A 22,853-nucleotide genomic window follows, 5' to 3' on the forward strand; every position below is an offset into this window, starting at 1 on the left:
CAGAAGGGCAGGCTCTGCATTGTATTTTGGTATAAGAGATGCTTAGTATAGTGTAGCTATATTTCAAGACCCTTTTCCTTTTCACTACCTAAAAATTTACCATATTCAAGTTCTATATCAAAATGTGAAGGAATAGATCCACTATAAAGTTTATGTATAGGTGCTTGAATTTTTCCCGGTAAAGAATTGTATAATATGAGTGGGAAGTATTGATTTCTGAGAACCAGGAGCTATTATTCAGAGAGATTCTTTGAAACAAACTTCTGTACTGTATGTGGATCAATCCTGAATGGATTGATTGCATCTGGTTCCTACTAGCTGCAAAGTTCTGGAGAGCTTTGCATGCTTTGCAAAGTTTATATCTGAAAAATGGTTAGGGCACACCCCAATTATTTTAGATTTATTGTATGAAATATTTACTTTTAAAGAATACAGAAAAACAAGCTAGAGAAATATTTTTTTTTTCTCCTTCAAGCTTTTCAAAGATCCTTCTAAGTATTGAGTGTTCCTAGATTTGCTAATTCTGCAAAGTTTATAAAGATTTTTTGTTGTTTTTATTTTGAGAGCTGTGTGTAGAAATATAAAATACTCCAATTTGCTACAGATATGAATGTGCTGTATGTTTAAAAAAAATGCTTGTGATGATGTGGATTCATATTCTACTCTGAACATGAAACAAATAGAGTGGCAGTGAGAGAATATGCTCTTTTTTTTAACTGTATGTTTGCACAGATAACTGAGGAAATGTAACTTCCGATTTAAATTTTTGAAATGTATTGATTCTTGCTCCAGATTCTATCCAAAACTGATGAAAATACTGGGAAATTCTCTTCTGAGATTTTCTTTATAATGGCAAGCGTGCCAATAAGAATGTAGTTTGGCTTTTTGATGAAATCAAAGTTTAATATGTTTTTAATTTCCATTATATTTAAAATATCTTTCAGTTTGTACTAAGATACAAAGCAAGAGGGAATTGGATTCATGATTTTTAATTATCTTCTTTTTTCGAGTAATTAGGGTTAGTAAGAGGAATAATGTAATTCAGAGTCTTTAAACAGCTTTTTTTCAGCCAGTGTGGAAAATGGGATTGAGATGCAACAAAAATAGCAGAATCTTACTCAGGTTCATAATATAACCCGTTTTTGATACATTTGCTTTAAAGTGTATTTACATAATCAGATTTTTGAGTTTGAATATTACTTACCTGCTTTTTGTGCATGTGCAAACATGCATCTAATGCAGTAATTAGTACATATTTCACTATTGGAATGTTGGGATTCTTCCTAAATAATCACGTGTAGAATAACTGTATGCAGGTTCTTTAACAGAAGTGTAAAGAATGTGAAGATTGAAGGATTTAATTTCGTAATTAAAATGTTCATGGTGTCAATGTTTAAGAATGCCATCCTTACTACGTAATAAGGATAGGAAAAAAAAAAAACAAAAAAAACAATAGAACAGTAATTTTAGTCTTTTGATAAACATGAATACTAGGAGCACTTAAACCCAGCAGCTTCCAGTGTTGTAGTATCTTCTAACAAAAAACATTTTATTTTCTTGATAGAGAAAAATGTGAAAGGTAGTGTGAAAGCTGGCTATCTAAAGTACAAAGAAGAACCATCAAAACTACTGTCCGGAAACAAATTTCAAGAGCGTTATTTTGTCTTACGGGAAGGAAACTTGCTTCTTTACAAGGATATGAAGGTACCATGAACTCTTCACCAGTTTAACCATAAACGCTCCTTTAAACTTGCTTTTTCATATAGAAATGAGAAGACAAACAGATGAACGCTTATGTTACTTTAAAAAAAAAAAAAAAAAAAAAAAAAACTTCTAGAATCTGGGGTTTTTATTTTCCTGTTTCACAGGGGTTTTAATAAAAGGAGTTTGTGTCAGTTGTTGCAATATAACAAGCTTTAAAAAATGTTTAGGAATGCCTACAGCTTGTGCTGTGACTTCAGTGTGTGAAAACCTTCTGTAGTAGCAGTAGTAGTAGATGCAATAGGGAGCTTAAGTGAGCTTCATGCTGTTTTTTTGATGGTATCTCACACAAAGCCTTTAGAAATTACAAGCAACAGGGTTCTTTTAACCTACAAATGTCCTGATTGAAGAGATTATAGAAAGCAACATCTCAATACACTAGCAAAATCTTCTCCTGCATCGCAGGAACCTTGTCTTTCCTCTTCGTTACTGAAAAGTGAAGCGTGAACTTCTTACACTGATATATTCTCATTCCTGCAAAAACAGAGTATTGAATCTCACAGAAGCAAGTTTAAGCACACTTAATAGAACGGTGGATGTAATATTAAGTATTTCATGGGAGTTTTCTTTGAAGAGTGCTTTTGGCTGTATGGAGTTGGTATTAAAGTATAAAACTAAGTAACATACAATGTGTACTACTATGTCAACTTAGTTTTGAAAATTTCTGGTTAAAAATTCTATATTTTAATTTAAATAATTTTAATTTAGTTTTTCTGATTGCTGGTTTTGTCCATCCAGCAAATACATGTGGCTTGATGACCTTCTTAAAGTACTCTGAGGAATTTTTTTGTAAGACAGAAGGCTACAGATTCATTGCTAAAGTAAACTAATGCAAAAGAAATATTGCTAACTAAAATTATATCCACAGTCTCGCAAGATAAAATGACCCCAGAATGTCAAAAATTGTCTTATAATTTACTATTAGAACTCAGATTGGCACATATGTGAGAATATATTAATATGCCCATAAAACCTTAATTAGTATCTTGGAAAGAGTTTAAATGATTATTGTGCTACTTTACAATCTGCTTTTTGAGCTGTTCTGCTTCATAAAGCATTAAATTCCTAAACTGAGGTGGAGTTTTTGATGGTATTACTTCTAAAAGGTTTTGCATTTATTTTTGTTCTTAAAAAAAAAAAAAAAAAGATACCACTAACAAAATAGCTTATTTCAGTTTGTTTTACTTTCTTTTGAGAGATGTTGATCCACCACTAATCATTTCAGTTTAATTTCCAGTTATATTTAGAAATGAATAGTAAAAAAGGGTTGACACTGCAGATGGAAAAATTGCATTTAATAAGACTGCATGTGCTAATTAATTTATGAATTCTCATTAACAGCAAATTAGGTTTATATATGCAGGTGGAGATGCATTCTGTTAAGTGTTTCTTTCTTATGTTCAGGAGCAATTATCAAAAAAGTAAAAAGTTTCCATGATATTATGTGTTCAATTACAATATTGCACTAATTGGCAGAAGCAGTGTACCACTTTAGTGTACTGTTGTTGAGAGAGATGCTCACACAGAAAAAATAGCTTCCTTTAGGTGTATTTTTTTGTGAGAAGTGTGCTGTTGTTTAACTAAATCATAGATTTTGTATGGGGGTCTATTCATCTTGGCAGCATTTTTGCTTTGAGTCGGAAGTTAGATGAGAAGACCAGACATAAAATTTGTTAGTTTTTTTTTTTTCTTAAATGCTTATACCACCCCAGATTCTGGATAGCCTCATTTTTTTATTTTTTTTTTTTCTCCACAGTGAAATATTAGATATTAAAAACTGTAAAACCAGAGAAATTGGGAAGCCAGGACAGTAAAGACTATGTAGTTACTTTCTGTACAGGGATTACAAAATGTGTTAAATACTTTCCTTAAATAAACCTGAACCATTTGGCCTAATAGTACTAAAGAGGATGTTCTGTAGTCAATTTGTGCACTTTTTTTTTTTTTTTCCCAGTAAAACATCCTCAAAGCACTTTAATTTCTCATACCTATAGTGGAGCGGGTATGTTGTAGGTTGGCTGAAAGTAGTTTTTCCAGGAATCATAGGATAACTTGGGTAAGAAGGAACCTCTGTAGTCCAACTTCCTGTTCACAACAGGCCAGCAATGAGGTCAGAACAGGTTGTTCAGGGCTTGATCCATTCAAGTCTTGAAAACCCCCAAGCGCAGAGATTGCACAGCCTCCATGGGCAGCCTGTTCCAATACCTGACTCCTCATGGGAAAAAGTTTCTCTTTATATCCAATCTGAACCTATCTAACTTTGAATCATGACAATTGCATTTCATCTTCCCATTGCGTAGCACCGTGAAGACCCTCGCTCTGACTTCTTTGTAGCCTACCCATAGGTACTTGTGGGTTGCTGTTGGGTTCCCTCTGAAGCCATCTCTTCCCCTGGCTGAACAAACCCAACAATCTCAACCTCTTATAACAAGTCAAGTGCTATACCCCTCAACCAGTTTTGTGGCCCTCTGCTAAACTCACTCCAGATTATTCATTATTTTCCTCTACTGGTGGACCCAAAACTGGATGCAGGACTGCAAGTGCTGGGGGGGGGGGGGGGGGGAAGGGGGGGTGATATCTTCACCCAGCCTACCAGCTGTGCTTCTGTTGACACAATTCTTCCTCGCTGCCAGGGCATACTGCCTGCTTATGCACAGCTTGACATCTACCAGAACCCCAAGATTCTTCTCAGAAGAGCTGCTCTCCATCCTGTGTCACTGCAAGGTGCTCTTCTCAGGAGCAGGACTTGATATTTATCCTTGCTGAATTTCATAAGGTTCTTTTTGGCCTGCTTCTTCAGCCTGTATAGATTCCTCATTTTCCCAATTGTATTGACTGGTCATGTTGACTGTTCCCAGTAGCGCTGTCTCTTCTATGTGCTCAGAAACATACTCCAAGAAACTCACTCCAAGATTTCCCCAGGGATTACAATGAGTCTGGCAAGCAGTTAATTCCTGAAGTCATCTTTGCAGTTCTTCCTGAGGATGGGTGCAATGCATTCCCTTTTACAGTTATGATCATCAGTCAGTCCTGATCTCCATGACAGTTGCAAGGTGACAGAGACCAATGTTGCAAGGATGTCAGCCAGCATACTCAGCACTCTTGGATGCAGCCCATCTGATCCGATGGGCTTGCATGACTTGAGTTTGCTCAGGTTATTCCTGAGTTTATCCAGTGCTCCTCTGGTGCTGTTTGTTATTCTCTTCCTTGAACCCTGTCTGTAAGTATCGAGTGCTGGACCTTGCTGATACGAAGACTGATGCAGTGAAGATACTGGATACCTCAGTATTTAGGAAGAAATTCTTCACTCAGAGGGTGGTGAGGCACTGGAAGAGGTTGCCCAGAGAGGTTGCGGATGCTCCATCCCTGGAGGTGTTCAAGAGCAGGTTGGATGAGGCCCTGAGCAACCGGATCTAGTGGATGGTGTCCCTGCCCATGGCAGGAGGGTTGGAATTAGATGATTTTCAAGGTCCCTTCCAATCCTAGCCATTCTATGATCATCCATTCTATTATTACTTGGGTCTGCTCTTGCAAATTCACCATCTAAATTCAGCATTGGGCCTGTGTTTTCCATCTTCAGCTTTTTACTGCTAATGTATGGGTGTGGAAGTTCTTCGTGTTGCCCTTGATGTCCCTAGCACATTTCAACTCCAAGTTTGGCTTTCCAAACATTGTATCTACATTTCCTGGTGCTGTTTCTTCATATACCATCCCTTCTTCCACCTCCTGTATACTGCCTTTTCCTGCACTGGAGCTTCACCATGAGACAGGTTCTACCTGGGCTGCTCAGCTGATAAATTTGTTTTCCTGAGCATTGAGATGAATAGTTCTTGATCTTGGTGAATGCTGTCCTTAAAGACCTGCCAGATTTCCTGAGGTTCTTTACCTCTCAAAGCTGCCTCCTCCCACTTTCTAGTGCCACGAGTAAGCCAAAAGTTGATCTTTTACCCTTAAGGTCTGTCCTCTAACTATTCATCTTTATTCCCCTCAGGATCTTAAACACCACTCTTTCATGGTTATTATGGTTAATGATACCATCTGTGAATAGCAGATTCAGGTATGCATCACCCATTGTTCGCCCATCCAGTACTGGTGTCAAAAAGCTATTCCTGATACGCTGTAGAAATTAGCTCGATTGCTTGTGTCCCGCTGTGTTTTCTTTCCATAAGATAACCATGGATAGCAAAGCTCTGCCCCTTCTAACACCACCACCACCAACCACCTACCTGCCCCTGGTTAGAACTGGTATTTTTTATCCAGAGACTTCCTTCAGTTGTTTAAAGACTTTGCTTATTTCATCCTGATAGAGTGGTCTGAAGCATATGCACACCATAATACTGTGCATTCCTTAGAAGAGCTCCTGTAACATAGAGGGCAACCCTCCCCTCTTTATTCCATGACTGCCTCTTACTCCTGAAGAGCTTGTGTCCATCCATCGTAGCACTCCAGTCTTGTAACTTTCACCAGCACATCTCCATTACTCCAACTGTATTATAGTTTTGATTTCATGTTGACCTCGAGTTGTTGCTAATCAATCTTTTTCCAATAATAGTGATTTGGCACCCTTTGTTAATGGGAAAGAAAGAGAGAAAAAAAAACATAATGATCTGTTAGAAGAGAGTGGTGCAGTCCATAAGAGATGCCTAACTGTGAAGAGTTGCATAGTGTTTTCTCTTTTGTATGTTCCTGATACAATAATTAGAATCTTTATTGCAGGCTAGCAAACCTGAAAAAGTGTTGCCTGTCAATTCCTTGAAGCTTTATCTTGGAGTGAAAAAGAAAATGAAGCCACCAACAAAGTAAGAATAGAAAAGAAAATAAGTTAAATACTGTCTAGAGAGGTACTGTAGTGTATTTGTGAAAGGGGAACATAAAACACCATGGAACAGGAAAAAGTCAAGAAGCCAATTGAAGTATGCTGTATATAAATTACCCTCCATATTATTATTTGTTCTGTTGCTATCTCTGTTCTTGTCTTCTATGTTAACTTTTCTGTGCTAGGAAATTACTATATTGATTGGCTTTTCTTAATCGTAAGTGTATTTGCTGCTTGCTCACTTAGTTTTGTAGTATGTGTCCTGCATTTCATTGTACACACGTTCTTTGCACCAAGAAAAAAAGAGAAAACCAACTAGTCATGGCCTTTAGTGACAGCCACTGTTTAGTAAAGAATTTCATTTTTCAAGATCCTTGTTATTGTGATACTTCTCCTTCCAGATGAAGACTACAGCACCCTTTATAAACATCATTGATGATGTCTCTGAAAAAGAGGAGTGAAAAATGACACCTATTTTTCTCAGATGGTTCCAGTACTTACTCAGTCAAAGCCTTGAGACACTGAGACAATGTACATAAGATCCCATCCGAGGGGACTCTAAGCAGACTGTAGATTTTAAGCAGATCTATCTGCTTGAACTTTACAGTAGGCATTTCAAAATGCCCCCAAAATGTCTGCCCCAAATGCCCCAAATTTTACAGTCTGAGAGCGTTGTCCAAATGCTTCTTGAACTCTAGCAGGCTCAGTGCTGTGACCACTGCCCTGGGGAGCCTGTCCAAGTGCCCGACCACCCTCTGGGTGAAGAACCATTTCCGAACACCTGGCCTGACCCTGCCCTGTCCCAGCTCCATGCCGTTCCGTCGGGTCCTGTTGCTGTCCCCAGAGAGCAGAGCTCAGCACCTGCCCCTCCGCTCCCCTCATGAGGAAGCTGCAGGCCGCCATGAGGCCTCCCCTCAGTCTCCTCTACTTGGGGTTGAACAAACCAGGGGTCTTGAGCCACTCCTCATACATCTTCCTCTCTTGAAGCTCTCTTCACCATCTTTGTAGCCCTCCTTTGTACAGTCTCTAATAGTTTTTTCTTTTTTTTTTATCCTTTTTATACTGGGGTGCCCAAAACTGCACACGGTAGTTGACTTGAGGCTGCAGCAGCACAGAGTATAGCGGGACGATCACTTCACCATCAAACCCACAATTTCATTCTAGATTTACATTCCATACTGAAACTTTGTAAAAACAAAATAAAATAAAAATGCTATATAATTGATCCCTGTATTTTGAGGAAAAAGTCCCTGTCTTCAGTTTCTGGAACTAATTTTTGTATTTTTTTTTCAGCTGGGGAATTGCAGTGTTTTCTGAAAAGCACCAGTGGTATGTAAACGTGAGATACATCTGATTGGTTTAACTTCAGTGTTTAGTGTTCCTTGAAATGTTCAATTTCAAAATAATGTTCACTAGTTTTAAAACATTATTTTGCTTAAGCATTGACATTTTGTTACATTTTTCTTATTGTGTAAGAAATCACAGTTGATGTTTTGGGGAGTTAGGTGTCTGTCTCCTTTCTGTGACCTTAAATCAGCAAACAGTTTTAAAATCTATCATTCTAAATTTATGAAATCTATACACATGCTTTAAACTAAGTAGATGCATTCTTTTCAAATAAAGTGATAATTTGAGTTATTAATGATTCCCTATCTTTTTATGGGAGTGTTAATAATAAACATTGACAGAATTAATAAATAAACAAAAGTACTGTTTAAACTTGTTTAGAGATGTTCTTTAATATGTATAGATGCAATGTGATTTTTGTGTTGTCTGTATGTTGCATTCTAGGCATATATGTTGTGATGGACAGGATACACAGATGGAGTGGATGATCAGCATTTTTACTGCACAGGTACTAATCTGATCAAATACAAGAAATGTAATTTTTATGGTTGTTATGAAAATACTGTCTAACAGTCATATGAATTTGCTATACATGTGTTACAGTTAAAGTGGAAATACCATTAAGCTGTTTGGAGTACTCAGTGGAATAAAACTGGAGAAAAAAAAAAAAAAAAAAAAAAGATGGTCTTAGAAACTGGTTAAAGAAAGACAAGTCATTTCCTTTGTAGCAGTAAATCTCTTTGGGGTGAAATTCTGGCTGGTGACCCAAAGGGTACATCTATATCCCACAATGCCTGAGTGCTCTTTTTCTGCTTGCTACTTTGAATGCTGCATGCAAGGTAGTCATCAAAACAGGTTCCCTGTTTCAACACACAGCAATGGGAACAATCCTTGTCAGAGGGCTGTGCCAGCACAGCCATGTTTCTCTGGTATCCAAGTTAGTTTAGTTTACACCAGCAATTCATTGTGTCCAATAGGCACTGTCTTAAATTAAGTAATCTGCTTGTTACCAGATCGCAAATAAGAAGGGTGTAAGCCTGAGTGCCGTGAAGGAAAGATAGGTCAGTTGCATGATTCGGCCTGACAGGAGGCTGGAGCAGACTTTAAGGGTTTAAAAGGATTTTGTGTTTGTGTCTGATATATTCTTGTCTTACCAGTGGCATTCAAGGAACTTTGAGGGATATTGCTGAATAAACATCACTAGATTTATGGCTATCTGTGAGCTTTACATATTACATAAAGTGGGCTAGACACAGGGCTGTTGCAATGCATACTTAGTGGAGAATTTTTAAAACAGAATCTGTATCTTTGACCTTCATAGATAGTGCCAGAAGTATAATGCATGCCTTGTAGGTAAGACTTCCAAATTTTTGTCTTATTCAGATATCTTAACTGAAGTAACTATTGTAGTTTCTATGGAAACAGCCACCAGTCCTGGCATGTATCTTATGGGCATAACATGAACAGTTTCATGACAAATAGGCTTAAAGGTTATTGATACAGGCTACTTAGAAATAACTCATACAAGCTTTGTAACTCTGAAAGCCTTCTGACATGAAATAACAGCAAAGGCAGTCAATTGGGATTCTGATCAGGTACTGTGGTATGTAGAACGTTCCTCTGACAATATAGATCAAATGCTGAGAGATGGTGATCAATGTTCAGGAGATTTCTAAAAACAACAATAAAAAAATCTTTTCACATGCCTTAAAAAAAAAAAAAAAAACCATGCAATAATACTTTTTTTTTTTTTTTTCAAAAACTTTGTTCTCTTTAGGCCAATGAATTAACAATACAAATAAACTACATTGGGAAACTTTTTTTTTTTTTTTTAATCAGCATTCTAGACATCGGTAAAAGTTACCAGATCTTTAAGTTGCTTGAGAAATTGTGCTAGTGAAGCCAGTTTGGTGTGTTTGTTTTTTTTATTATTATTATTACAATGTAGTGCTTAAAATTTACAGTGAAAATCTGTCCTTGAGAATGTAACAGTTCATGTTGCTAAAGCTTACTGTAAGATCTCCAATTTTTTTTATCACATGGCACCAGACAATTATTATAATATTATCCCCTTTCTAAATTAGAAAACTATAAATGTCAACTGAGGTTATTATTTCTAGTTAGAATTTTCAAAGTGAGGCCATCTTTAGGAAAGATAGCTTTCTTTTACCTTATCCGTTATAACAGTATTTTAAACCATTTACGTTAGAGAGGCTGCAGGCAGTACATTTTATTTATATCAGTAAATATAAATATAATTTCAGCTGAACTGAAGTTACAAATTGAGAAATATTCTAAGGAATATTTTGAAGTGGTAACACAATTATATTAAATTATCCAGTGTAATTAGGAGAGAGAAAAATCTGTTACCGTTCTTAGAAATGCTTGACCAAAGCAGAACTTTATTGGTAATTAATAGCAGTACTATTGTTTTTTTCTCCTCTTTCTGATGTTTATTCCTATAGTATAAGCAGTGCAGAGAATCTAAATGGCAAAGTTGTAAGTACCGCTGCAATAATGAGTATTTTTGATATATAAAGTCAAGTTAGCCCAGAGGATATTCACCTTATACTTTAAGCTGGTAAATACGAAAAGGGTTTGAAGGGCTACCTATTATAGAATTAATTACGTAATCTATTATAGAATTAATAACGTATATAACATACAATTGGAAATAATTAATTGACATGAAGATGGACACAATAGTATACTTCCAATTCCATTGTCTTTGCTTAACTATAGATAGGTCAATATATTACCATATGGTGCAGTTGAGCAGATAGGTAAAAAACTAATGAATAAATACATTTATTATGTGACTTAATACATTGCTAGTAATTCTGATGTATTTTCCCAGAGTTCTATTTTTAGAAATCTTACAGACACAAAAGAGAAATAAGGTTATGTAACAGACGGGGATAGTTTCCTGAACCTTGCTGAAAATTAAGGGAGGTGCTTTCCTTCATGTGTTTGCTTAAAGCTTCTCAGTCACTTTCTGAATCACATTTGTTTATTTATGTCTTGGTCCGCAATAAATTGATTTTTCTTGGAATGTTCTTTATGTTCACCCGGGAGAGCTCTTAAAACAAACGTTTATATCACCCTGGTCAGTATCATGTGTGAGAATTTTTTTATTCCATAAAAATGTTCATCTACGAGATTTTTTTTTTTTCCCCTAAATAAGGAGCCAATAGGCCTCTATTCTGAGTTGCTGTTCTCAGTCAATAATAGCTCATTCTGCTGTCTTATTATTAATAACATTGTTTTTACTGGCAGGCCACCTGCAAGTATGATCACAGCTCCACAAATGGACTTTGTACACAGTCTTGAAGAGATAGCATCTTAAGTCAAGGAAGTGGGAGATTGAATAACATAAAAACAATAAATGACACTGAAGATTTTGACACCTGTGAAAAGATACCTATTAAAGATCTGAACAGTGTGACAGAAGTTTTTAGATGGAAAGGAACCTCTGAAGATCATATAGTGCAATCCCTTTGCTCAAAGCTAGAGCAGGGTGCTTAGGTCTATGTCCAGTCAGATTTAAATAATTCCAAGGATGCGCTCCACAACCTCTTTGGGTAATTTGTTCCAGTCTTTGGCCACTCTCACAGAAAAAAATAAATCAATAAATTAGTGTGCTAGGAAAAAAAAAAGTGTTAGAACTAATGCTTCGGATTAGACTTTTGCTAATATTTACACAAAACATTCTCAGCTTTCATTAAGTTTCTTTTGTAGAATTTCTGGCTTGCTGATTTCCCATGGGGTTTTGCTGATTCAGCTTTGTGCACTCATCTCTGAACTTTAGTAACTGTTCTTCTGTAGGCTTCATACATCCTCTCTGATTCATAGAATCTCATGTTGAAAGTTTTTTCAAAAAACACTCATACTCTACCTTGCTCATAAGTTGTCTTTCTGGTTATCATTAACTACACCAGGGGACTTGGCAAGTTTTAAGGACGTCTGCTCAAATTTCTACATGTGAAATTCTCATATGTAGAGATTTCATGTTGGTGAAAGTTCATTCTGGATATTTTCTAGAAAGAGATTTTAACATTTTATTTGAAACTTTGAGTTAATGACTTTTTTCTTCCTTTCTCTTCCCAGCCATATTTTTTTACTTAAAATGAAGCTGCATACTTTGGGGTTACCCCCAAAATTGACCTGTTTTAGTCGAGCAAAAGCAAAGTCTGATATTGACAGCAGATCTGTTTATGTGTAGGGTATATTTGGGGGGCATTCAGAATGTCAAGCCATTTCATTTTGGATAGCACATGCAGTTATTGTAGAATAAGCAATGATTTTCTCCGAAATTTTTGATATCAATTTTTAAACACTTTTACAATTGAGATAGTTTTATTTCAGAAACTTTTACAGTCTCTCCTGAAAGTATGTTTTTGTGGAATTTAAAAATTATGTACTTTTATGTAATAAAAGTAGACATGTTTGTCTAGTTTCTATTCCTAGTAGATCATTGTATTGATATATAATGTGGAGGAAAGTTGAAAATACGTGAAAATTGTATAGAGACGATTTGGTTCTGTTCGTTCAGGATTGTGCAACATTTACAAGCTATTAATTTAATCTTAGGCACCATACTGCTTGCCCCATTCTCACACGGGAGAAAAAAAAAAGTGTGGTGCAGAAGATAGCTATTCCATGACATTTTTATATACAGAACAATGTTGTGTTTTTATGAAACTACACTCCAAAAATAAGGATTTTTCCTGTTCTTCAGCATGCCGATATATGGCCGCCTGCTGGAAAAGCAAGAAAACAGTCCATAACTAAAAGTCCGAAGATTGGAGGCTTACCGCTAATTCCTATTCAACAGGAGAACACCACCTGTAAAATCAGAGGGAGTATAGAAGTAAGTGGGATTTAAAGTTGATGTGGAACTTCTAATGACATTGCTATATTTCTAAATAGTCCAGTAATAATGAACTCTCTAGAGCTGGATAAAAGTAAAATATAGGTGCTCTTACTGTCAATGTCCTTTTCATTATCTAGTCATTAAGAGAACAGGACAATTTAATGCTAAAAAATAAAATGATTGTGATCTAATCTTGAGTCAGCTCTTTGGTTGGTCAATAAATCAATAGTGGATTTTTATTTGTTTATTTGTTGAGCAAGGATTGCTCATTAAAAGTAAGTAGGACTTTTACCTGGTAATATACTGCATGTTATTACAGTTTTATGATAATGATGTCCTTGAAAACTGTCCTTCTTATATATTTTATCATATCTTTTCTTCTCTTCTCTCTGAAGTAACTATTCAGTATTAGTTATCTGCTCAGTGAATGTAATGGGAAAGTTCAGATGGAACTGTGATATATTTAAGCTGTAATATTTTTAGTCTCAAAGAACAAGGTCAGGGTTTAGATGCAACTCTTTGTGGAGACTGACTACACTACACTATGTACGCTGATATGTCTCAACCTCATCATATTAGCTTAAAATGAATTTCTGGCATCTGCGTAGAGGTACAGGTGCTTATGGGGAGAATTGACTTGCCTTACTTTCAGCTCAGAAGAAGCAGTTGTAGTGCAGGCACAGGTCTGGTTAAACTAATGGTAAAGATTCTGAATGCGGAAGAGGAGGAGTATTGAAAGAGAACAGCTTGGACCTTTTACTGTATGCAATATGAGTTCTTGCATGTTTTGGTAAGATTTTGATGGGAGGTAAATTATGTAGAATGTTATCACTATTTAGATACTGTTCCAGACAGAGATTGGTGAAGTTGACTTGGTTCCATAACAAACCAAAAGCAAAGATAGGAGCAATACTACCTTTGTAGAAGCTTTATCTACAAGCAATTCTGTCTTTGTGTCTTCTTCTGTTATGCTTTCTTTGGGCGTTTTTCTTCCTTGCCAAAGGACAATAACACAATGTAATTGCAGTTATCATTTTCCTCTTTGAATTTGTCCTTTCATTTTAGCATTTTCTCAGAAAGCGCTTTTGCAACTCTTTGATAAATTTCTTTTAATGTTTGCATTTTTAAACTTTTTTTAATGAAAGGAAATAACAGGTCCTGTCATTCAAAAACTTCAAAACCCTTAGGTATGTTTCTTAACTCTCCTGTATTCTTGATTCTAGATGTAGAATCTGTGATGGGCTGATACCTTGTAGGGTAGAGGTTTTATTGGATTTTGAGCTTCAGTATTTTAAATCCTTAATACCTTATGGTACCAGCAAGATTTTTATTTTTTATTTTTTTTACTTTTTTATGTTGTGCTTTATTCGCAAGGACTACAATGCTTTCTACAGTGCAGCTCAGAGGAAGCCTGCATTTAATTACGAAAGTACAAAATCTCAGTTTTCATTAATTATCATCATTTTGGTATTTATGACTAGACTTTTGCAATGTTTATACAAAGGATGATTGCACACTTTAAGAAGATTAACACCAAATTATATAATGGAAAAAGAAAATTAACACTTTTTTTTTTACATGGAATGTCAAAATTGGAATGAACAGTTAAAGATGGTTAGAAAGTGAGTATGAGATATGGTTAATTAAGGAGAAAAACTGTCAGCAGTGTAGTTAGTAAAGCAATATATCCTATATATCCTATAGACCACAACTTCAGTCTTCCACAGATTTGTAGTGCTTGTCCAATATGCAAAAATACTATCATTTACAGCATTAAAGACAAATAACAGAAGTGAGCATTTTCAGAAAGATGCTGGTTTATGAAATATCTAGGTCTGTTCACAGGATAGTGTCTAAACTTGCAGTGGAAATGTGATTTAATTCGTCTTCACTTAGGCAGGGAAAGTGACCCTAAGTTTTCCAGACAGTGAAAGAAGTGATGTCTTTGTGATGTAAAGATGGATGCGCCAAATATACACAGACATCAACAAGTTTAAAATCAATGTTCTGTGCTAAAACTGCTGTATAGTATCTATTTTTTCACTGATATTCATTGGAAGTAGTTTTATTGTGTGATAACATAAAAATATAATACAGAATATTTGAAAACGGTTGTATAACCAACAATTTCCCTAATAACAATTAGGATCAGAAGACTTCTGTATTTTTCCTATAATACCGTTGCATACCTGGAAAGTAGTCTATTTGAAATATGCATACTCCTCATGTAGAATCTTTTAACTGAAATAGCAGTACATGGCAGTATACATGCAGTAACGCTGTATAGCTTTGTTTCAAAATACAGCAAGATTGAGGTATGAAGAAAAGCTTTCTTTCTGACTTAAAGTTATACCTGTCTAGAGTTTTGAACGAAACAGGATTTCATACGGCTAATCTATATGAATAGATTTATTCCATGTCTTTTGCTGATGATGTGCAAAAGAAATATGTTAGATGTACATATTATCAATTTGTTCACTAATTATTTGGTTAAGGATCAGAAATTTAGAGGCAAAACGGTTTCTTCTACTTTGAAATTGTATTTTTTTTACATTAGGAGCTACTGGGAGAAGAGTTTGGAATCCAGCAGTATAATTTATAGCATGTGACTACTAGTAGGCAGTGGATCCAACTGCAAAGAAATAATCAGAAATTTCATGTGGCAGTTTTGTTTGTAAATCATTTTGATAAGGAAAAGTGTTACTGTTAGTGCTCTAACTTGAGCAACAGAATTTGACTCCATCAGTTTAATATTTTAATAACACGCATTTCTGGGCATTAGAATTCCTGCATATACTGAATATACTTTAAAAACACCAAATGCTGAATCTATATTAATGGGCTACCTGCCGATATACACGACTATTTCAGAAAACAAAGCATCATTTAAATTTGAGAGCTGTATTTGATCTGTTCCTGCTTCCATTTTATAAATCTTTCTTTGGGAAACAGGGGGAAAAAAAAAAAAAAAAAAAAAAAAAAAATCCTGCTATACCCAGATTAGAAAGAGAATTATTTCAGAAGTGTAGTCAGTGTTTTTCTTAGAATAACCAATATTGAAACCTGATGTACAAAAGTTTGTAAATAGAAAATTGTTGCTTCTGGTTGAACTTCAAGACTAAGTTATACCTTAGTTTGCTAAGTAACAGTAGAGAGCTTGGATCATGTTACTGTTTTCTGAAAGGTACTGTATGACAGTTTACATTTCACACAATTTACATTTCACATACTATGTTTATATTATCACAGATATTCCTTTTATTAATATTTTATTAATTGAACTTGAATCACTGACAGATGCTAATCTTACTGCTTTCTTGTTCATGCAAGTTACAAAAATACTTTAAATGGAAAATAATGGCTTTTTTTAGCAGGACAGAACTCCCTGCATTCATGAGACATTGGGACAGTTTCTCATGTGTCTTGAGCGCTTTTTTCCCTGAATTCAAACGTATTCAACCTTAGGATACTGCTTGCTGGCCTAGATAGTAGCAGGTGATTCTCAATTGTTAAAAATTGTTACTGATGTCAGTAAAATTTAAAGTTTCCAGGCAAGCTAAAGGTCTGCTCTATAGCATGCAGTGATGGCAATCCATGTAGCAGTATGAACATTTGTGTGCGCTGTTGTTCTGTGACTTTTTTTTTTGCATGTCCAGGCCACCGATGCCTTGTTGTTTATGTTCAGTTTTCATTCTCAGTGACTGCAAATAAAAACACTCTTCTCCTTAAAGCTAAAAATGATATAGTGATATGGAGGAAACATCCCCCCCCCCCCCCCCCCCCCATAATCTGGTCTTTTTAAAAAGTTGTGATTTTATATCATCCAAATATTTGCTTATTTTATTATTGAATAGATGTGAACTCAGGTGAGCTACCAAGACTGCCCAAATAGAGCTGTTGTATAGCTTAGATCTCTTTACCATTAAAAACATTTAATATTTACCATATTCCTTCTTACACAGCACCTAAATTGCTGTCTAGACACACATTTGCTGTCATTATAAAGAAACAAATGTGGCCTTAACGCAAATAAGACAAATAAAAATGGTAGGGAAATTTATTATATTATATCTGCTCAGATGGTGTGGCAGTAGGCAGATCATTGCATTTGTGGAATAGCCTTATAGTTGTAGAGGAAACTGAGGTCTTGGAATCCTTTGTCTTTCATGTGTGACATCTTTGACTACTAGAAGACACACAAAGCTAAGGGAAACTTAGTTTTTTTCTTTCTGTCTTTCTTGTGCGGCTCTTCTGTTTGGCTGGATTTTTGTGGAGCTATTCATGCATAGCATATGAGCAAATTGTCTCTCATGGAATCTTGATACCTCATATGTTAAAGCAACCATGAAAAGTAATATTGAAATACTAGAGGGGAGATGATTTAGGTACATTTACATGAGTATCCGAGTTAGGATCAGGAGGGCACTTTAGGAGCAAATCTTCTAGTTGTTCCATCTACTGTGTTTTGTATTGTGAACTGGTTCTGGACCATGTGAACTTGGATTGCTTTCAGATGAAACTCAAGTGGAAGATGCTCTACAAGAGCATATCAAACAGACAGGCCTTCTGCCAGTAGGAGAAAACTAAATTTTGTCTCAATTGTGTTTAAAAATAAATAAATGAAATAGTATGAATGTCAGGTTTCTTTGCACTCTTTCACTGTATAAATGTACTCCTAATGGGCCACACTATCTGCATTTTTTTCTGTAGCATTTGATTTCCCTCTCATTTCTAACAACTTAAGAACTTGAAAATAGCCTACTGCAAGAGAACAGCTGTATTGCCATCAGTTTGTTCTTTGAGTTACAAGAATGTTACTTAAAATTGCTAGTCAAAATTTGAAAAAGCAGACAGCCTTTGTAATTTGCCAAGTACTGCTGAACAGATGCTGAAAATATTTGCGTAATGTATGTCTATGTAATATAAATGTTTATGTAAAACTGTATTTTGTACATTCATGTAGCTCAGACATTAAGTTATCATAATTGCAACATTTTCCAGTCATATTTATCTAGTTTTTAAGTATTCTGAGAGCTTGTTAAGAGTATATGGATCTGCTGTAAAACATTAACATTTAATCTGTGGTAGGGTAAAAAAAACAAATTGTGAATATATGAAAATATATGAAAACGAATGTCTTCAATTCACTGTGTTTAATTGGAAGATTTATGTAATTTTCAGAAGCATCACTAATTGAGAGAATATACTTACTAAAAATGCTTACTAAATGATAACAACACAAGTTGTGGAAATTTAGAACTATTTACTGTGCTGTCTCAGCTCTTGAGTAAAATTGATTCTTTCAAGTGTTATGTGAAACCAAGAAGCAAAAACTGCAGTATTATTGAATATTGTGTTAATGTGAATAATCTTATTTTCTCTTTGCTTGTTTGCTCAGAATATACAGTTGGGATTGGGGAAACCGAAACTCAGCGATCATAATGAAGATGACTTACTGGAGGAAAGAAAAAACTTGAAAGAAAAGGCATCTATTGTGGCACAATGTTTGGAACGCAAGGAGGAGACAGCGCGTAATCATGCTAAAGCACATCGGAGCTTTATCTCTGAGGATGTAGGTGTGGGGAAGACTGACCTAAGCCAAAGACCACATAAGCCAATGAAAAAAAATAAGAACAAAACAAACAAAACTACATTGGAATTAGATAAAAAATTGCCATCAAATGTGATCCAGGAACTAAATACAGTGTTGCAGAAGAACAGAGTGCTTCATGATGAAACCTCCAGCTGATGTCCTAAGTTTGAAGTTTATATTATACATATTTTCTGGGCAAAAATAGGGTTTATGATGTATGTAGTTTGTACAGTGCAGAGAATTTAATTTGTTTATATGCAGCTCTTGATTTTGTATATACATATGCTACAGTATAATTTAAGGTTGAACTGAGAGAAATGATCGTGCAAAAGTCCTGAAATTTGGAAGTTTTGCTGTGCAGTGCAATGGCACTTCGGTTTTATCTATTGTTTTTTGTTGAAGATTTTGGTAGATACAAGCATTCTAAGCACTATCAAAAGCTTTTGCTCTGTTCATACTCTATACCATCTTGTAAGTACGGGAGAGAAATTTTTGGAACGAAGACAAGACATATACATAAATTCATCCTGTTAGTCTGCAGTATTTTTAATTGTCTAACACTATAAAAAAATGAGTTAACATCTGCTTTGGAGAGTGATTTTTCACATATATATATATTTTAATTTAAGAACACAATGACTATCTGTTATCAGAGATTTGTCCTCTGACAGAGCAGCATGCAAAAGAATCAAGAGCAGAGCAGAGGGGGAGACCTTGACCTGCTGGCCACGCTTTTGGTGCAGCCCACGATACAGCTGGGCCTGGCTTTCTGGGCTGCAAGTGCACATTGCCAGCTCATGCTGAGCTTTTCATTAGCCAACACCCCTCAGGTCCTTTTTGTCAGGGCTCTTCTCAATCCTCTCTCTGCACAGCCTTGTACTTGTGTTTGTGGTTGTCCTGACCCAGCTGCAGGACCTTGCCCTTGTTGAACTTCACATGGACTTCACAGAGGCCTGCCTGTCAAGGTCCCTCTGGATGGCATCCCCTCCCTCCAGAGTGTTGACTATACCACACAGCTTGGTATCATTGTCAAAGTTGCTGAGGGTGCACTCCATCCCACTGTCCATATCACTGACAAAGATGTTAAACTGTGCTGGTCCCAGTACTGACCCCTGAGGAAACACTACTTGTTTCTGATCTCCACCTGGACATTGAGCCATTGACCACAACTCTTCGGGTGTGGCTATCTAGCCAATTTCTTACCAAGTGGTCCATCTGTCAAATCAATGTCTCACCAGCTTAAAGACGAGGATATCATGTGGGACAGTGTCAAATGCTTTGCACAAGTCTAGGTAGATGATGTCAGTTGCTCTTCCCCTATCCACCAATGCTGTAACCCTATCATAGAAGGCCACCCAATTCAGGCACGAACTGCCTTTAGTATCACCTCCTTATTTTCCACGTGCTTTAGTATTATTTCCAGGAGGATCTGCTTCATGAGCTTGCCAGGTGCAGAGGTGAGACTGACTGGCCTGGAGTTCCCTGAATCTTCCTTTTTTCCCCTTTTTAAAAGTGGGGTTATGTTTCCTTTCTTCCAGTCAATGGGAACTTCACTAGACTGCCATGACTTCTCAAATATAATGGGTAGTGGCTTAGCAACTACATCTGCCAGTTCCCTTAGGACCTGTGGATGTGTCCCATGGACTCATGCAACTTTAGGTTCCTTAGATGGTCTTGAACCTGGTCTTCTCCTACTACAGGCAGTTCATTCTCCCAGTCCCTGCCTTTGCCTTCTGGGGCTTGGTCTTTGTGGCTAGAACACTTGAACACTTGCCAGTGAAGACTGAGGCAAAAAATTGAGTAGCTCAGCCTTCTCCATATCCCAGGTAACCTGTTATCCCTTTTCCTTCTGGAGAGGGCACACCATTTCCCTAGTTTTCCTTTTATCACTGATGCACCTATCTTGCTGTCCTTGATGTCCCTGGCCAAATTTAATTCTAATAGGGCTTTAATGTGAAAGAGTACTGAAGATAACAAGAAGTTGCCTTTGGAGTAATACCTAATTTAAAAACATGAATTGGAAAAATAGCATCATCTCTTTTTGCTCTATAGGCTGATAGAATTTTATAAACAGGCCCTGGTTAGCTCAGGGTGATGAAGGCAGACTATCACTGCTTGGATGTAGCTTGCTTGGTGCTGACAAAGGTGGCATCTGATCAATATTTAATAGTCACATGAGAAATGAGTTTCCTCAAGAGAAATTGGTCCCCACATAAGCATATCCATCAGAAGGGCACTCAGTTAAGAAGTGCCAGATACTGAATGGATAAGATCAACCTCTCCATTTACCATGAGAACAAAGGTGAACAGTATGCTTTTAGCAGGGACTAGGAAACACTTGTGCTCTAGCTGATTTCCAACCGTGCAGATACTTGCTTAGATTTTTATGCCCAGAGTTCCTTAAATTAAAAAATCAAAATCTGTCTTCAAAACAAAACCTACGTGAGCACTGAAGTTGTTTGGTTTTCTTCACTTGTGTGGATCTCACCTTCCCTTCTCTCATGGGATTGTCTCCTTCCTCTCTTATGGTGGTATATCCCAGTTTTTGCTTTGTCCCATAGCAGCTGGATGGGCCAGAGGCATTGCTGTGCCTGGTTCTAGGTGTGTCTAGTTAGATGCTGTCTAGTTAGCAGGATCAGAGCGCTACTGAGCACCCACTGCACCTTGTCCTTAGGGGAGGCATTGATAGCAGCATCTGCTTTAGTTTGCTACTGCTACTACTTTTCATCATCTAATTAGCCACTCTCCTTTGCCACCGAATTTCATCAGCCTTTTAAGAACTTACTGACATCTCTCTAATTGTCCTCAGGTTTGATTGGGGTTGACCAAAGCTCTTAGGGTAGAACAGAGATTCTTAACCTACTTGTTTCATTGTAAATTATTTATAATTGGTTTTTAATTCCTAAAATTTCAGAGGGAAAAAGTATATTTAATCAGCAATTACACTTTATTCAAAGTTACTTTGGAGGATGCTTTATGTTCCTACTGATTTTTTCTATATCGAATCAATATTCTCCCATATTCCCTCTTCTGTTTTTAGTAGTCACAGGTGCTGTAACGTTTCTCACATCAGTTGCTTCCATTCTTGATTGCATTGAGCAGCTTAATTGGAAAAATAATGTTTGAGGATATTAGACAAATAATGTATCTGGCAAATCTGCTAGTAAGTACAGCAGAAGTGAGATCCAAACCAAATGTTTTATAGTGTCTAGTATTTATTCTTCTGGCATGTAGCACTGAGAAAGCTAGTTTAGTCTTTCAGACTTTGCACTTACACATTTGACCAGTTGTTAAATCCGAAATGAGTTTGTACATTTTAATTTTCCCAATGCACTATTGACTGTTTTGCTACTTCTGATTTGTAATCAAGCCTCTTCTAATCATTGAGGCCTTGGCTCAAGAAAGCATATAAGCCAAAAATTAACCTGTATTGACTGAAGCCTGTGCTTAATGTTAATAAGCACATTCTTAAATGCCGATTTGAATCAGGGCCTAATACCGTCAGGAGGTTACTTTACTTTGTGTCTGAGGCTGGACCTGAACTTACTGTTTACAGATGTACTTTTATTTGCAAATATTTTTCAGTATTGAGTTATGGTTGCTGTATTGTTTATCTTTTTATTGGGTCCCTAAAAATGACATTCACCTCACTGCTGAAAGCCTCATGCATCATTTAAGCCCTACGCTAATGGAATAAATGGAGCAATCGAAGGGTTTTGTGCGTTGGAGTGAAAATGTCCGTGAAGAGAATGTTTTGTATATCTTTATTGAATCTAAGGACTAAAGAAACATTTGTTCTACTTCAAAAGCAGACCTCAGATAAAGTGTCTGCATGGCTGCTGTTAAAGGGCCCTGAAAATCAAGAAGAAAAGGTGTTTACTAAAATATGTTGAAATGTTTACTTTTCAATTACAGCTACGCTGTCTTTAAGGCCATTGAATCCTCAGTGGAAATACAGTTTTTAATAGCTCCAACATGTATTTTTTTTTATGTGTAAATCCACATACACTCTCACTATGTATGTATTTGTATGCATACAGTTAGGTGTGTATCCACAGAGGTGAGCCAAATGTTGACAGTGTTAACCCAAGGAATGTTACTTTGGGAAAGTAGAAATTAAATTTGCAATGGATTATTTCAAATAGGAATCAAAGTTTTGCACCAATTACCTGACATATCATTCTTGCACTACACATTTCAGACTGATTTAAGACCTGCAGAATAAATGTGTTTTGTTGCAATACCTTGATGGCTGCTGATCTTTTATTGTTTTTGTGCCATATTGTGGAATAGTAAAGGAAGTGTAATTTTCAGAGAATAAATGCTAATTATTTGAATAAATGCTACTAAAATAGGTGATGGATTTTTTTTTTCCAGAAAAAAATAAATATTTTTTGTTAAATAAAAAAAGACTTCTGTATGTGTTTCCATAACAAAGGTATTAAATAGCCTGGCAAGTGTCT

At 36.2% G+C, this 22,853-nt stretch overlaps 1 protein-coding gene and 1 long non-coding RNA gene across 4 annotated transcripts in view; one reads left to right on the forward strand and one right to left on the reverse strand.

Annotated features, from left to right (window-relative positions):
* ARAP2 (ArfGAP with RhoGAP domain, ankyrin repeat and PH domain 2) overlaps window positions 1-18,911 on the forward strand; it is a 121,779-nt gene extending 102,868 nt beyond the window's left edge. For all 3 annotated transcript variants that reach the window (XM_035325778.1, XM_035325779.1, XM_035325781.1), the window contains 6 exons: window positions 1,565-1,704; window positions 6,478-6,560; window positions 7,871-7,906; window positions 8,369-8,432; window positions 12,663-12,794; window positions 18,196-18,911. In XM_035325778.1, coding sequence (XP_035181669.1) covers window positions 1,565-1,704; window positions 6,478-6,560; window positions 7,871-7,906; window positions 8,369-8,432; window positions 12,663-12,794; window positions 18,196-18,546 — 806 coding nt within the window. In that variant the 3' untranslated portion in view covers window positions 18,547-18,911. The remainder of the gene's footprint in view (window positions 1-1,564; window positions 1,705-6,477; window positions 6,561-7,870; window positions 7,907-8,368; window positions 8,433-12,662; window positions 12,795-18,195) is intronic.
* Window positions 4-20,630, reverse strand: LOC118166668. Its single transcript, XR_004750655.1, has 3 exons — window positions 20,497-20,630; window positions 13,435-13,438; window positions 4-14 (listed from the first exon to the last, which is right to left on the reverse strand). It is a non-coding gene; the product is annotated as an uncharacterized LOC118166668 (long non-coding RNA).
* Window positions 20,631-22,853: the final 2,223 nt, after the last annotated feature.

This window comes from Oxyura jamaicensis, chromosome 4 (genome assembly GCF_011077185.1).
Source record: "Oxyura jamaicensis isolate SHBP4307 breed ruddy duck chromosome 4, BPBGC_Ojam_1.0, whole genome shotgun sequence".
Classification (NCBI taxonomy): domain Eukaryota; kingdom Metazoa; phylum Chordata; class Aves; order Anseriformes; family Anatidae; genus Oxyura; species Oxyura jamaicensis.